At 33.9% G+C, this 15,987-nt stretch overlaps 1 protein-coding gene across 1 annotated transcript; it reads left to right on the forward strand.

Moving 5' to 3' along the window:
- Positions 1–7,597: 7,597 nt before the first annotated feature.
- Positions 7,598–10,555, forward strand: LOC121234532 (scarecrow-like protein 27). The gene is made up of 2 exons (XM_041130496.1): positions 7,598–7,609; positions 7,676–10,555. The coding sequence occupies exon 2, from the start codon at positions 7,872–7,874 to the stop codon at positions 10,257–10,259; it is 2,388 nt and encodes a 795-aa protein (XP_040986430.1). The 5' UTR covers positions 7,598–7,609; positions 7,676–7,871; the 3' UTR covers positions 10,260–10,555.
- Positions 10,556–15,987: the final 5,432 nt, after the last annotated feature.

A 15,987-nucleotide genomic window follows, 5' to 3' on the forward strand; every position in this document is an offset into this window, starting at 1 on the left:
GATTTGCCAACTAAAAGCTCTCGAGGCTTCTGCCCGTAATTGCGGTAAATGTTATCACGTGGATGATTTTTTTTTAGGGTAATGCCGAGTGTCGTGCCACCAGTGATTTACCTTCATAACGACTTGACAGGCTTGCCAATTGCTTGAGATTGACTAGGGAGTCGACGGGTTTCTTAATGAGTGGATTACTATCCCGTCTTACTCTTACGGTCTAAAAGTTTAGCGTGTTTTTTTTTTTTTTTTTAATATATTTAAATATTTTTAAAAAATAAAAAAAATACACTAATATATTTAAAATCACTTTCTTAATAACTAAATAAAAAATTCTTTTTTACCAATCGATAAAATGGAACGGTACAAATGAGATAGCAAAATAGTATTTTCCTTTCTTAATTACTAAATACGGATTACAAAAAACAAATTTTGACATCAATATTAAATTAAGAGAGATCACCAGATACAGAAATACGCATGTAAGAGATTTTTGCCCCAGTGGCTTATCGGGCCTGAGAAATTGAGAATGATAACTAAGGGAGCAAGAAGCGAAAGTCTAGTCCAGAATAAGTAGATTTTTCGTCCCGATCTACAGGTAGACTCTCATGGACTCAACTTTCACGAGGAAGCATACTGCAGGAGAATGAGACTCATTGACCTGGAGACCCCTCAAGCAGTATCCAGCCCTTGAGTGTCTATTCGCGGAATGGGCTAAAAGTAAGAGGAACCATTGATCCTCTGACATGGAAGATATCAACGAACAACCAAGGATGCCAACGGGGTGAAGCAAATTGGCAAACCACGCCGCATTAATGACACCACCACCCTAGATATACGCCACATTAATGACGTTGTTATAGAGCTAGGCTGCATTAAAAGACTATGACAAAAGGAACAATATGAGTTACACACTATATTAATGATGCCGTCGCAGTCACGTCGCATTAAATGACTCTGATAAAATGAATAGTACAAAGGACACGAACTCCATAGGGGCAAACACGATCTGTCTCCCAAACTCTTGGTATAAATAATAACTCTCATGTACGAGAAGCTCTCTCTGATCCCCAAACTCTCTTACTTATTTACAAACTTCTAAGAGATTTTACTGACTTTGACATCGGAGACTCTCAGACTCCAAGGTCACCCTCTCATAACTATCTTCTTTTCTATTTTCACAAGTCCAATTCTAAATATCTGAGTTGCTGGAATCTGGTCAAAAGACATACGAAATATGACGTTAACAACGCGCACTTTGCTGAAGATAACAGTCACATGCAATCATCATTATAGTACACGATTCTTCCTTCTATTTGTACAAATAAATTTCCAAAAGTTCATCCTCAAATGCCCGCATTACAAATCTCGCAAGTCTTCTCAAGCTTTGCTCTCATAGATCTTTATTGTTTTGCACAAACAACATAAAATCAAGGATCGGTTTCCATAATTTATTTATTTTTTATAGTTTTTCATGGGCTATTTCCATCATGGTTAATTTGAAAATTCTTAAAACCTTCTTGTTGAGTAAATCGACATTAAGAATCACAAACAAACTGTTAAGGACAAAGTTGACTAGATCCAACCTATTGAAAACTTATTGCTAATAATAAGGGAAGAGATAAAGCCAATAATCTAGCACATAGATAAATCCAATATTTTAGCCCAAGTTGATTCAAACTCTTAAGAAGAAAATGTTTTATAAGGTAATCAAGACACAACTACTATAAATAAGGAAATATATATATACATATATATATATATATGTATATATAAGGAGAAGATTTCTACATATCTAGTAAGACTCTATATGATCTCTCTATGTACGGTCTCCACCACACTCAATGACTCCAAATTATCTTCTTTTAAAGGAGGCATCATTTTCTACCTATCGGAATCTTAAATTAATCCATCGTATTGAGAGATACGGCGAGACCATAAGAGATTGTAAAATCACCTATTATAGTAGATTTCACATCAAACAACCCATGAATGTAATTTTTATGTCGAATTACGTAAATCTTGTGTGTCTCTCTATTTATTTTTATCCATTTATTTATTATTTATTATCATAGATAAACACTAAGAACACCATGTTGACAAGTTATAGGATGTATAAGTTCTATGCATTCATTTTAGAAAAAAAGAAAGAGTCACGATTAAAAAAATAATTTTTTATGTTGATGTCAGATTTATCTATTATTTTTAAAATGAATGCATAATGATTGCATGTCTTAAAATTAAGAAAAATGCTATGTACAATGACATTGAGGAACCGTAGGGAACCCTTGCCCCTGTGGCAAAAGAAATGGGGCATTTTGGCCTCGTTTTTATCATTTTCTTCCATCATTCCCTTGCCCCCGTGAGAACCCTTCCCTCTATTTGAAACCCTCCATCATTCGAAACAAATTTCACTCTAGTCTCCATCCCTTTAGCACGACGGTATCTCTCCCCTTTGTCTCTGCAACAAGCTTCTGTTCGTCTTCCATTTCTCAACCTCCGGGTAGTTGCCACATCATTCAGATGAAAGTGGCTACACGTATGCGGAATTTCTCTCCCCGTGACCCAGCCTTTCTCAACAAACTTCTTCATTTCCCAAAACACAAAGCCACCATCATTTTTCTATTAGTCATATTCTGCATTTTTCGTTCTCAAATCGAGTTTGATCTACTTTGAACCAAAATAAGTTATGTTAAACGAATAGACAATATTGTTTAAAAAAAAAAGACCCCTGCTTTCCTAACTGAAAAGACCCCTACTTTATCTGGAACATTTCTTATATGTGGAATGGTAGCCGTGCTTAGCACTTTCCCTCATCAATGTTCACATTGTAGATAAACGTATTTGGTTTGGTGGGTTTTCCTCACTCTACTATATTTACTACTGACATGAAGAGAGAGCCGGAGTTGGGTCCTTGGGAATGGACAATATGGGTTGAATTTAGTTTGAATGAGAGAAGTGGGAAAGTTGCTTGTTTCCTGGGTTTAATTTCCCTTTGATTAAGTTTCTTTGAATATGGAGAGAATTTATTGGGTGCATTTAGTAGTGGTCCTTCTTTCTTCCTTCAAGTTTTCCTTCTTCCTTTCACTCACTGACTTCATCTGATGGTCTTCTCGATTTTATTTTTCTTGAAAAAAAAAAATTATGTTAGAGCCACTTCATCCAGTTACACAAGGTTTCGCAAGGACAGTTGTATGCAGTAGAGCTGTAAAGTTAAATATATTTTCTCTCTCTTTTTCTTTTATTTATTTTTCTTTATTTTTTAATTAAATATCTGTCCTCGAGGCGTTTGATTGGTGGGTACTTTACTACTTCAATGGGGGACACGCATAGTCCATAGATATATCCTTTCTAAAAAAAAAAAAAAAAAAACTAAAACACGCAGTCTGATCTTTTGCGGTTTTAGAGCATTGGTAGTGGCTTCTCCATCTCTATCTTTATCTTTAAATTTAAAGAATATGTCTTTAAATTCATCCACATTGACTTATGCATCTCTAAATTTTTGCATAGCTATAAATAGTACTTCTTCAAATTTGAAGAAGTACTATTCATTATTCAAATATTATTTTACTATTTTTTTTCTCTCTCCTACCCATTAAAATTAACTTTGTAGAACTTATATTAAGATGATTTTTATACATAAAATTTGTATTAAGTTGATAATACAAAGTGGATGTTAATTGTAAAATATATATAAAAAAATAATTTTAGGAAACAAATAAAAAATAAAAAAATAATATTTTATTATTATTTGGTTCAAAGATGTATAAACCAATGTGAGAGTTTTTTTCATATGCAAAATCATTCTTCAAAAAAGATGATTTTGCATATGAAGATGCATAAACCACTACCAATACTCTTAACCAATGAAGTTTAAAGATCGATCTATGCATCGTTAGATTTAGATAATGGATTGAGATAAGATAAATTGAAATAAAAGTTAAAAATTGAATAAAATATTTTTAAAATATTATTATTATTAGTTTGAGATTTAAAAAAGTTGAATTGTTTATTGTATATGCAGAAATTTGTAAAGATTATAATAATAAAATAAGATGAGATGAAATAAGATAGGTTGAAAATGTTTTTCTATCTAAACTAAACCTTAAGGCTTTGTTTGGTTATTAAATTCATCTCAACTCATCATTATAATTTTTTCAAATTTTAATATAAAATATAATAAATAATTCATCTTTTTCAACTCTTAAAATAGTAATAATATTAAAAAAAAATATTTTAATAATATTTTATCATCTCAACTCAACTTAACTCAATTTAATTCAACATTTAAACGTAGCTTAAAATATGAGTTATATTTCATCTTACTATACTGTGCAAACAAATCCTAAATCACTTAGAAAGAGAGTATATATCTCATATTTGTTAAAAAAATAAAGATGGTCTAAAAATAATAAATAGAAATGAAGATAAATTATAGAGTAATATCAGATACAAGTCTCAAATAGATAAGTTTCATACAAGCCTTTTATAAAATAATAGATCTTATTAATAAATAATAATTTTTTTTATATTTTTTTAAAATAAGATCTATTTTTTAATATAAAGTAGTATGGAGCTTATCTATTTAAAATTTGTTCAAATCATTTTTCTAAATTATATGCGTAATGTGTATTACGTGAAGAGTCGGAGTAATAAATGAGCAAAAGATAGATGAAAAGTAATGTTCCTTAAGATATCTGAGGTTCAATTGGACAATTTTACAGCCAAAGGGCCAAAACAATTTTTTATTTTTTTTTAAAAGACGAGAATAAACATTAAAAAAGAAAAAAGAAAAAAAAACCATATTAATAATTCTGACGTTGATTGGAGTAATGTTCGTGGAAGAGAAAATTTGTCTGCCATTGACTGGCCCGTCCGACCAATAATTTTGGATTTTTATTCCCATAGAAAGTATTTTACCCAACGTTTTCTTTCTCTGTAACAAAACGGCCTTTTCGATCTGCTTTTCAACTTACCGTCCCATTCTAAAGGGCATCTATTCTTTTCATTTGGGTGTAAATTCTAAGGATAATGGTTGGGTGCACACTCCTCCTAATATGTACACACGTGTAAATATTTATATTTTTTTAAACATCCTTCAAACAATCACTTTCTTGATAATTAAGAAAAAGTTAAAAAATTAAAATATATGAATGGTCACATTTAATATGCATGTTTGAGAATCATAATAGCATTTTCAAAATTGTAATTTTTTTTTTTTTTGTGATTTAAAATGTAATTTATAGGTGATCTTAGAGACGTTTGGAAACAAAGATGAGGCATTAAATTCTTAATATTAACAATTTTTTTTATAATTTTATTTCCAAACATCACTCAAATATAAAATATTTTTTTAATTTAAATATTTAAATTTAGTAATTACATAATCATCATCAAAACACAAAAATAAATAAAACTTTAATAAATTTCAAAATAAAAATAATATTAAAAAAAATATCTCAAAATTCTGAAATATTTCAAGTACCCAACAGTCATTAATCTAGCAATTCTTATTGCATTTGGCTACTGAGGAAATATAGTTAATAAGGATTAAGAGATGAGTCCTAAATATAATTATTTTATTTAACTAAACTTATAATAATAATAATAATAATAATAATAAGTGTAATCAATCAAAATATGTGGCATCCTTCCCAAACAATAATATTAATAATAAAACATATAAGACACACGTGATGATTATTGAGATAGCTGGACAAATTTCCAAACATTCGGCCTCCTCCTCCTTGAGATTTCCTCCCGATGATAGCGTCAGACTTGATAGTTGATACAAGACTCTCATTTGTGTTTTTTTTGAGAAATATTTTAGTTTTAAAAAAAATCATAAGATTAAATATATAAATTAATATGATTTGATGTATTAAGTGAGATTATAAAATTATTTTTATTATAAAATAGATCTAATTTATTATATCAAATTATATCGATTTATAAATTTATTTTTATGAAATTACTATTCTAAAACTTCTCATATTTTACATGAAATGGGTTAAGTTTTGGGGGTACCCTAGTCTTAGGTCCGTCCACATTTCAATTGCGTAGCTCTCGTAAATGTTTTTTTCATCCAGCTGGATTTGCTTTCAAGACTAAAATTTAAAATTTTAAAAACCGCTCATCTTAATATTAAAATTTTTCAAATTTTTATATAAAATAAAATAAGTAATTTAATTTTTTTAAATTTTAAAATAAAATTAATATTAAAAATTATATTTAATTTTTTAATTTTAATATTAATTCATTTCATATCTGAAAATAAACGAGATATCTCCCATTTAATTATAATTGATAGTCTTTTCCCCCTAAGCATCCTCCCATTTAAACGTCTCTCAAATATAATTGATAGTCTTTTCAATTAAATGATTTGATTAGAAAAATATAATAACGTAGATGTAAGATGCACGTTGTAAGATAGCAATAAAATGAGGACAAATAATTCTAAAGTACATTGGGAAAAAATGAAGAAATTTCAAAGGTTTGAGAGGTGATTATGAATGTGGACTTGTGTGTTTTTATAAACCATTTTATCTAATTTTATTTAATAAATAATTTATTTTTTAAATTTAAAATTTAAATTATATTAAAAATAATATTTTATTTAATTTTTAATTCTTATTTATCATCTTTTCTCGCCTTTCTTAACAAACGAGAGTTTAAGCGGTCGAGCTGTTCTGCAGGGGTCTGACAGGGAGAGTATAGAATAAGGGAAATGCTTTGTGTTTAGAGGATCCCTACCGATAATGGTTCCGATATAATTTTTATTTTTTATTTAATAATTAAAAAAATATTTTTAAATGATATTATAATCTTCTTTTTTAAATAACATTTAAAGATACAAAAAAATATATATATGAAAAAAAAGACTTTTAGCCTTCTCGGCGGATGCAGCACTCATAGAATAATGTAAATTTTTAGAGAAATATTATGTACAGTCTCTGTTTGGAATTACATTGTAAATCTAGTTAATTTTATCTTTAAATTTTTTTAAAATTATAATAATATTGTTATCAAAATAATATTTTTTCTATTTAATAAAAAATTTACACATATATTTTTCATCCAGAAACTGTAAATAAAATTTTTCGTATAAAAATGGATGTCCCACTATCAAAAAGTTACCATTGTAAAACAAAGACAAAGGACAATGCAGACGGTACAGTACCATTAGCACTATTGGGGGTGACAGAAGCCCCCAGCAGCAGCTGATAAAAAAGATGAAATGGTTCAGAATCCAGATGAGAGGGAGGTAAAAGAGAGCAGTGCGCCAAAAATCCCGATAATGGGATTTCATATATATTAATAATAATATTACAGGGAGACAGACAGAGAGAGAAATAGATAGGGACTAGAGAGAAAGAGAGAGACGAGGGAGAGCACTTTATTTACCTTTTTTATGATGCACGCATCCATGGCAGAACAGAGAAGGGTACAGATTACTGCTACGACAGAAGGGTAGAAGAAGATATTAGAAGCGTAAGACCGCCACCACTATTAAGAAGAACAGAAGGTGCGGGAGGGAGAGAGATGGAGCAAAAATGGATTTGCAAAGAGGCATGAGTAGATACCAATACCATGGAGCAGAAAAGGAAGAAACAAGGAGGTTAAGGGTAGCAAGGGAGGAGAATTTGTTTGTTCTTTGAAATGGGTTTCTTTCCTTTCAGTTGAGGGGTCATGGCATGCAAGGAAAGATGGTGGGTCTGAAGCCTCAGGAGTGGAAATCTGAGAATCCATTTGAGCCAACCCATTTTTTGCGCAGTCATTCTTCTTCTTCTCTCCCATTTCAAATCTTGGGCTTTCTCTGATCTTTCAAAAGCTTTTTCAGTTCTTTTTTTTTTTTTTTTTTTCCCCTGGGTATAAGAGGGATGCCCTTTCAGCTACAGGGGAAGGGGGTCTTTGAAATCGCAGGCTTTGCTCCGGTTTGTGCTTGGAATAGCAACAACAATCATAAGAAAGAAGAGCTTCTTGGCTTGGTGAGCAACAACGACAACCACCACCACGAGCCCACCTCCGTGCTTCATATGAGAAGAAGCCCGAGCCCGCCCACGTCGGCATCGACTCTGTCTTCGTCTTTCGGCGGCGGAGGAGGCGGCGGTTCCTCGGACCCACCGCCCGCTACGACCGCATCCCAACCCGAATTCGCTCGAAAGGACGAATGGGCATCGGAGCTCCAACCAATTCCGAGTGGACTAGAGGCAATAACTGGCGGAGGAAGATGCGCGCTTGGATTGGTAGACTGGGAGAGCATGTTGTCGGAAACGGCGCCATCGCCGAGCCATGAACAGGAACAGTCGCTGCTGCGTTGGATCGCGGGCGATGTGGACGATTCGTCGTTCGGCTTCAAACAACTCTTGCAGAGTGGGAATAATACTCTCGATTTGGACGGCAATGCGCGGCTGGGAATCGTCGATCAGGGCCCGGGTGTGTTCGAGACAATCGGTGGCGTTTCCGCTACGGGTAATTTAATTGCAAGCGTTATTCAAAATCCTAATTTTTTAGCTTATTCAGGTTCTGGTGGGTTTGCAAATAGCAGCGGCAGCAGCAACAACAGCTACAGTAACGGAAAGGTTGGTGGTGCAAGCGTTCCGAGTACTTCTGGTTTCCTAGATTGCAAGGTTTCTGGTATTGGGTTGAGTGGCAGCAACAATAACAATTGCAATATCCAAAATCCTGTTTTTACTTGCTCCGCAAACAGTCTCCCACTTCCACTCACGTTGCCTCCTGGTGTGGTTTATCAGCAGCAACAGTTTGATGTCCCGGACGAGAAGCCTCAGGTTCTGAATCCACAGTTATTGATGAGCCAACAGCAACAGTCTCAAAATCCCAACTTGTTTCTGCCACTGTCTTTTACCCAACATGAAGAGCACCTCCCACAGCCTCCCCAACCCAATCGACACAGCTCGATTGGGTTAGACCTCACCACCCAGATCCCGAAAGTTCCTGTTGCTCATGCCGGGCACGAGCTTTTGCTGACAAAACATCAGCAGCAGCAGCAGCAACAGCCGCCGCACCTGGGGTTTTCTCCGGGAGTGCAATTTGTTCCTCAGCACCTTCTGCAACATAAGTCACTGATGGTGCCGAAGCAGAAAATGGGCCTGGCCGAAGAAGACTTGGCCCACCAACACCATCACCAGCAGCAGCAGCAGCAGCAGCAGCTTGCTTTGCTCGACCAGCTCTACAAGGCCGCAGAGCTGGTAGGTACTGGGAATTTCTCACACGCGCAAGGGATATTGGCGCGGCTCAATCACCAGCTCTCCCCAGTTGGAAAGCCCCTCCATAGGGCTGCTTTCTACTTCAAGGAGGCTCTGCAATTGCTCCTCCTAATGAACAACCCAGTCACCACTCCACCCAGGGCCCCAGCCCCTTTTGATGTGATATTCAAGATGGGTGCTTATAAAGTCTTCTCCGAGGTCTCACCGCTTATTCAATTTGTCAATTTCACCTGCAACCAAGCCCTCCTTGAAGCTCTGGATGATGCTGATCGTATACATATCGTGGATTTTGATATTGGCTTCGGTGCTCAGTGGGCTTCGTTTATGCAAGAGCTTCCGGCGAGGAATAGAGGTGCCCCATCATTGAAAATCACTGCATTTGCCTCTCCTTCTACCCATCATCCCGTTGAGCTGGGGCTTATGCGCGAAAATTTAACACAGTTTGCCATTGAGATTGGGATAAGATTTGAGCTTGAAGTAGTTAACTTTGAATGCTTGGACCAAACCTCTTATTCACTGTCCATTTTGCAAGCAGCCGAGAATGAGGCAGTTGCCGTGAATTTTCCCATTTGGTCCTCTTCGAATCAGCCGGCTGCGCTTCCTGCTCTCCTCCGCTTTGTGAAGCAACTCTCACCTAAAATTGTGGTATCTTTCGACCGAGGGTGTGATAGGAGTGACCTTCCCTTCCCTCAACATGTTCTCCAAGCCCTCCATTCCTACATATATCTCTTGGAGTCTCTGGATGCTGCCAATGTGACTTCGGATGCGGTGAGCAAGATTGAGAGGTTCCTTCTTCAGCCAAAGATCGAAATCACGGTATTGGGTCGACTCCGAGCCCCGGACAAAATGCCCCTTTGGAAAACACTATTTGCTTCGGCTGGGTTCTCTCCTGTAACATTCAGTAACTTTTCCGAAGCTCAGGCACAATGTGTGGTGAAGAGGACTCCGGTTAGGGGGTTTCATGTAGAGAAGCGCCAGGCGTCGCTAGTGCTCTGCTGGCAGCGTCGAGAGCTCATCTCGGCTTCAGCTTGGAGGTGCTGAGGAGCAGAGCTATTGGAGGAGCAGGGGAGTTTGTTTTTTGGCAACTCAGTTTATCACAGGGGTTCCTGATCACTTTTACTCTGGTATCGAGTCAATAAATTTTGAATTGTGTTTGTGGTACCTCTTTTATGACTTAATCTTATGAAATGTTATGTTTGTGAGTCTCCTTTGCTCATTGCCTATCCAGTCTAGACGGACTGATCTTCCTGGTATCATAAGCATCTGATTGGAAAGTAAATTGAGTCTTATTTCTTTTGGACATGGATAATGCTGCTATGGTATCTTTGATTATTTTATGGTGAAAGACTTCACTTAATTCTCCTTAAGGTGGCTCGAATTTGTTGTGTACTTGACAACGAATAAGAACTAGTAGTGGAAACATTTTTTTCAAAAAATAAAAAGGTACTGGAAAAAGAATTAACCACCATCCGATCTATTTTGGTGAGTTTTGTGGGTAAATTTGGACAAGTTTTAATTCTTATTGTTGATATGAAGTATGCTTATATGTTTTGCAAATTAACATGACACCCTAGGGCCTGACCGACCTAATTTTCTTTACGATGAATGATAGGTTGTCAATGATGTAGAGGATACTGTGGGAAGAGTATCTACTAAGAAGTTAGAGGATTGTAAACGAATCAAGGTATTGGGGAAATAAATTTCCATGTGGATGGCCTTGTTTTGGCTTTCAACTCCCGTTATCCTATCCTGGTTTACTAATGCTTATGCCTGCTATCAAATTAAGGTTTAGAAGCTCTACTTATAGTGATCGTTGAGTCCATGGATGTCTCGTTGCAAAGGTCAATTGTGCCTTTTCCAGTGCACTTGAAATTGGTCAAATAGATTCTCCTTCCAGCTTCCCTTTAAATAGGGACACATCTTCCTTCATATCATACACCTCATTTGGACTTCTCTTACAGCCAGCACCCATTTTCTTGATGAGTATCTTAATGTTCTTATACTGCCCTTTGAGTAAAATTATGGTGGCAACTGGTCTGATTCAATTGAATTGGTTCTGGCATTTCCCCTGTGATTGAGTATTAGAACTACCCCATCAGCTCGACTGTGTTGGAAAGACGAGGATATCTCATAGGTTGCAGTTTTCAGTTCAAATGGGGACTGACCCAGTTTTGGATGAACCCAAACAGTCCTGAAGTCAACGAATTAGTCTGCAAATGAGACTCTAGTCTGACTCCACATCATCTTCATTCAGTGCTTAATCATGTTAAAATGATCAGAGCATAATGTTAAAAATTGCTCATTTTGGGCCCCTTTAAGTTGATGATAGTTTGAGCTTGAGTCATACATGGCGGTTTTGGATTGGCAATTAGTCTTTAGAGTCTTGGGCTGTGGGAAGTCGCAAGATACTGCTGTGTGAATACTACAATGGGATTGACACAGTATAAACTTTAGCTTTTGTTTGAAACCACATTTCTTATTCATTATTCTTCTAGAAACCCAAGGACGATAGATAATTTGTTGGTTCTGACTTCTAAGCCCCAAACTCACCATTCTGTTGTTGCTATCTTCTTGCCATTATTCCTTAAAACTTACTGTGTTAGAAAATGTCCAAAACCTGAGGAAAGATGCAGTTTATTGCACATGCAGAAACACGCATTCCACAAGACAAGAAACCTTTATTAGCTGACTTGTGAAAAACAAGGGGGCAAGTGCCCCTTGTGACCTCGCAAGACTGGGCAGGAATACGAAGAAACCAGAGTTTGACAATATTTCTTTAATCTCTTAAACAATCATGCAGGCAGGGTACCCTAACATGGCTGTGTTGAATTTTATCACAACATGTCTGAAAAATTCTTCGGCTGCATGTACATGGCACCAAACACGTAACGCGTCATTCTCTTCCTCCTTTGATTATAATATATATATATATATATTTAGATATATTATAGTGTGGGTGCTTTTCATTATTACATAGGCATACAAATGCTTGGCTTATAGTACATTGAATTTGCTATTTTGTGATTAATTTTGCACATCTGCTAATCAATCCACATGGGCCATGTTTGATTGAGCATCTACTTGGGATTACTTTACTCATTTTTGTTTGGATTTTCATTTTTCATGCCGATTATTTTAACCTCATTTTATTGCATTAGAAAAGCTATATATATGGTAGCAGCTATGATCTTCCATGTCAATGAATAAAACTCATGCAAAGTACTCAAGAGTGTTATGCATATATATATATATATATGGGGAGATCAAATCTGGAACCTAGAAAATGCAGGAGAACATGCAGATCAGTACGGACAGCGGCAAAGATTAATCACAGCTTATTAGGTTTTCCCGTTCTCTTCCTTTTAAAAATGTAAACAAAACAAAACAAAACGTCGGTTTCGTTGAAAACGAACTCCTATAAAAATCCCTGCAAACAACCTCGATAATGCTTAGAGATATAATAAATTAAGCTAATAATTAATTGAGTGTAGTTCGGTTTTTTCACCTTAATTAATTATAGAATAATATATTGTGGTCTTTGGATTTGGTAAATCTTCTAGCCTTTCAGTTCAGCTTTATGTAATTTATTATTATTATTCATTAATTTTAACTCACAAAGCTATGAGTCTGACGGTCCCAACTCTCTCCTGCAGCCGCTAGCTACTCCTGATTTCTCCCAGTACTTTTACATTGATCTTTCCAAAATTGTAGTTAAATTTTCCAAAACATTGTATATCTCACTTTTTTTTTTTAAAAAAAAAAAAAATTATTTTCTACTCTAATTCTTTCTTTTCAACAATTAGATTTTTTAAATTTTATTTTCTTTCTAATCTTCGTATTTTCTAGCATTGATATATTTCCTAATGAACAGAAATTAAGATATGAGTATGAAACCTTACACAATCTTGTTTTTGAAATTTCATCTCAAACATGGCAAACAAAATCACTATTGTATCTCTCTCGGGTCCTTTTGGATATAAGAAGTGTTTTATTTTGTCTCATCTTATCTTATTATTATAATTTTTTCAAATTTTCATATAAAATATAATAAACAAGTCAACTTTTTTAAATTTTAAAATAATAATAATATTAAAAAATAATATTTTAATAATATTTTATTTAACTTTTAACTTTTATCTCAACTCATAATCTAAACGACATCTATGTTTGGCATTAAGACATTTGTTTTAACCTTTCAAAGAAATACAATTTTCTCTTTTGTTTTTTTTTAATTTTTTTTATATTAGAGAAATGATTTATATAATTTTTTGGACTTGTAAGCCATGCACATTATCTTTTAAAAAAGTGAACAAATCAATGTTCCATAAAATATCTGTCTCAGCACAACTATTTTCTAAATAAAGTGCTCTACTATTACTTTTTATTAATAGTAATAGTAAAAATCTCAATCCCCATTTCAAATAGAATTTCTCTTTTATTAAATGATTCAATTCGCCTCGATAGATTGAAAAAGGTCAACAAGATCGATGGTTCAGATTCTGTTTAAATGATTCAACTCGCCTCGATAGATTGAAAAAGGTCAATAAGATCGATGGTTCAGATTCTGGTTCCCGTGATAGATGCGGACACCATTATCTTTTGTACTGTGCTCAGGTCAAACAATTAGATTTATTTATGCCATTTTAAAGCTGAATTTAGGAGATAATGGACTGGTAGATCAGGTGGGTCCAGGCATACTGACCGCAGGATATTGTTATTTTCCTTCCAATATTTCAATTATAATTAGTAGAAAAATCCACGTAGAATCTAAAAAAAAGCTTACCACTTTTTTTTTTTTTTAAGAGTATTAGTATTGGACTCATCAAACGAGTTCAATATTCAAAATTTGATGAATTTATATTTAAAATCACTGTATTAGATTCACCAAACACTAAAATCTGAAACTTTGAGCTACAGTACATTCCAATTCATATTCAAATTTAAAGACTCACTGTTCACACTCTATAACCATTATTTTATTTATTTAAATTATTGTTTTCCAATTTTGAGCCACAATATATTGAAGTTGGGAAACAATAATTTAAGTATCAAATTAAATTATTAATTAACATATAGTTAGTGTAATTATAAAATATGAAAAAAATAAATTAAAAATATTATTATTAAAAAATAATATTATATTATTATTTTGATGATTTCAATGGTTAATTCAATATAGAGTTATAGATAGGAAGATTTTTTATTTATGAAAAATATATACCTTTTATCAAATTTTAAAGATAAAAATGATAAATCTAATACTAATGCTCTGACCTCTCCAAAATAATATCGATTCATTCTTTTATAGTAAACTTCGATCTCGTATATTGTATTTTCAGAAATTTTCCATACACAAAACTTAATAACTCCCTGCTTCATCTTTTAATTATACAGTTATGCATTCAGACCAAAAAAACAAAAACAAAAAAAAAAAAAAACCTTTTAATTGTTCATAACTTTTAATAATAAAATTGGCAAAACCCAAATATAGCCTTGAGTGTAAACAAAGTACCAACATTGTCCCCTGAAAGAAGTTTGCTTTTTACATTCAAACTGGAAAGCAGCAGCGACCCTCTCTCTGTGGTCAGGCGATTGTGACCGAACGTCTCTTCTTCTGTACAGTGCAGTGAGAGTGACTAGAGATCTCTTGAGGCTCTCTAGAGTGGGCCAACTGCATGAGTAGTTGCAATCATTACATGCCACGTGTACCAACTTTTTTTTTTTTTTAATCAGAAGTTGAGCTTATCTAGTATGACACCCCCTCATCCTTGTTACCATGAGCTGCTCCAAGCTCTGTTGGAGTTACTAGCTAGCTAGTATGCCTTGTCTTTCACGAGCCTGTGTTTAATGATGCCAGTCCTTTTACCCAATTTATGGAACTGCGATTCAATGCTCTGATTAGAGCTTCGACAGGGCTGGTTAGTAGAAACTAGAAAGTGAATTTCAATGTTGTCGTTCCAGATGCAAACGCGTGGCTCATTAACGAACGAGCAAGGATATCACGCAACATATTTTACAATATATATTAAAAAATAAGGACATTTTAATAAAATAACGTTAGTTTTATAAAGTATTTTATAAAAATATCCATCTTTTAAAAATATTATTATGTAAAATATTGTAAAAAGTTATGTGTGTTTATTATTTTTCTTAAGGAATTGATTTAGTTTTCAAAAAAAAATAATAAACAATCACTTTTTACAACATTTTATGCAATAATATTTTAAAAGGATAGTGTTTTTGTAAAATAACTTTAAAATAACTTATAAAACTAACATTATTTTATAAAAATATTATTATTTTACAATATATGTTGTAAAATATGTTGTTTGTATCATTACTCTTTTGTTTTATTGGCACGATGTTTGAGAATGTTCGACTAATTTCGAGGATGCATAGGTTTTTGATAAGAAATATTTTGCAAGTGCATCTCAAGTAATTCAAGATTGAATCAAGAGAAAATTATTTTAGTCCGATGGACCTTAGAGATTGTTTGCATCTGAGAGGATTCAAACTTTAGACCTTGTGTTGATGTTGTGTTTTGCAGGTTTGGGTAACTTTACACTGACAGTGCTATGATATGTGTTATTTGGAGCCCCCGTCATGTTTCGGTACGGCTATACGGTGGCAGTTCGTACGTCTATGATAGTGAATGGAAAATAAATACAGAGAAAGTAAAGAGAGAAGGACACCAAGATTTACGTGGTTCAGCAATAGGCCTACGTTCACGTGGGTTTGGAATGAGAGTCTTCACTATAATATATTTGTT

Source organism: Juglans microcarpa x Juglans regia, chromosome 6D, assembly GCF_004785595.1.
Source record: "Juglans microcarpa x Juglans regia isolate MS1-56 chromosome 6D, Jm3101_v1.0, whole genome shotgun sequence".
Classification (NCBI taxonomy): domain Eukaryota; kingdom Viridiplantae; phylum Streptophyta; class Magnoliopsida; order Fagales; family Juglandaceae; genus Juglans; species Juglans microcarpa x Juglans regia.

Excerpts from the sequence above, each read along its gene's own strand:
- LOC121234532 (XM_041130496.1), top strand. The coding sequence starts at position 7,872 with ATGCCCTTTCAGCTACAGGGGAAGGGGGTCTTTGAAATCGCAGGCTTT.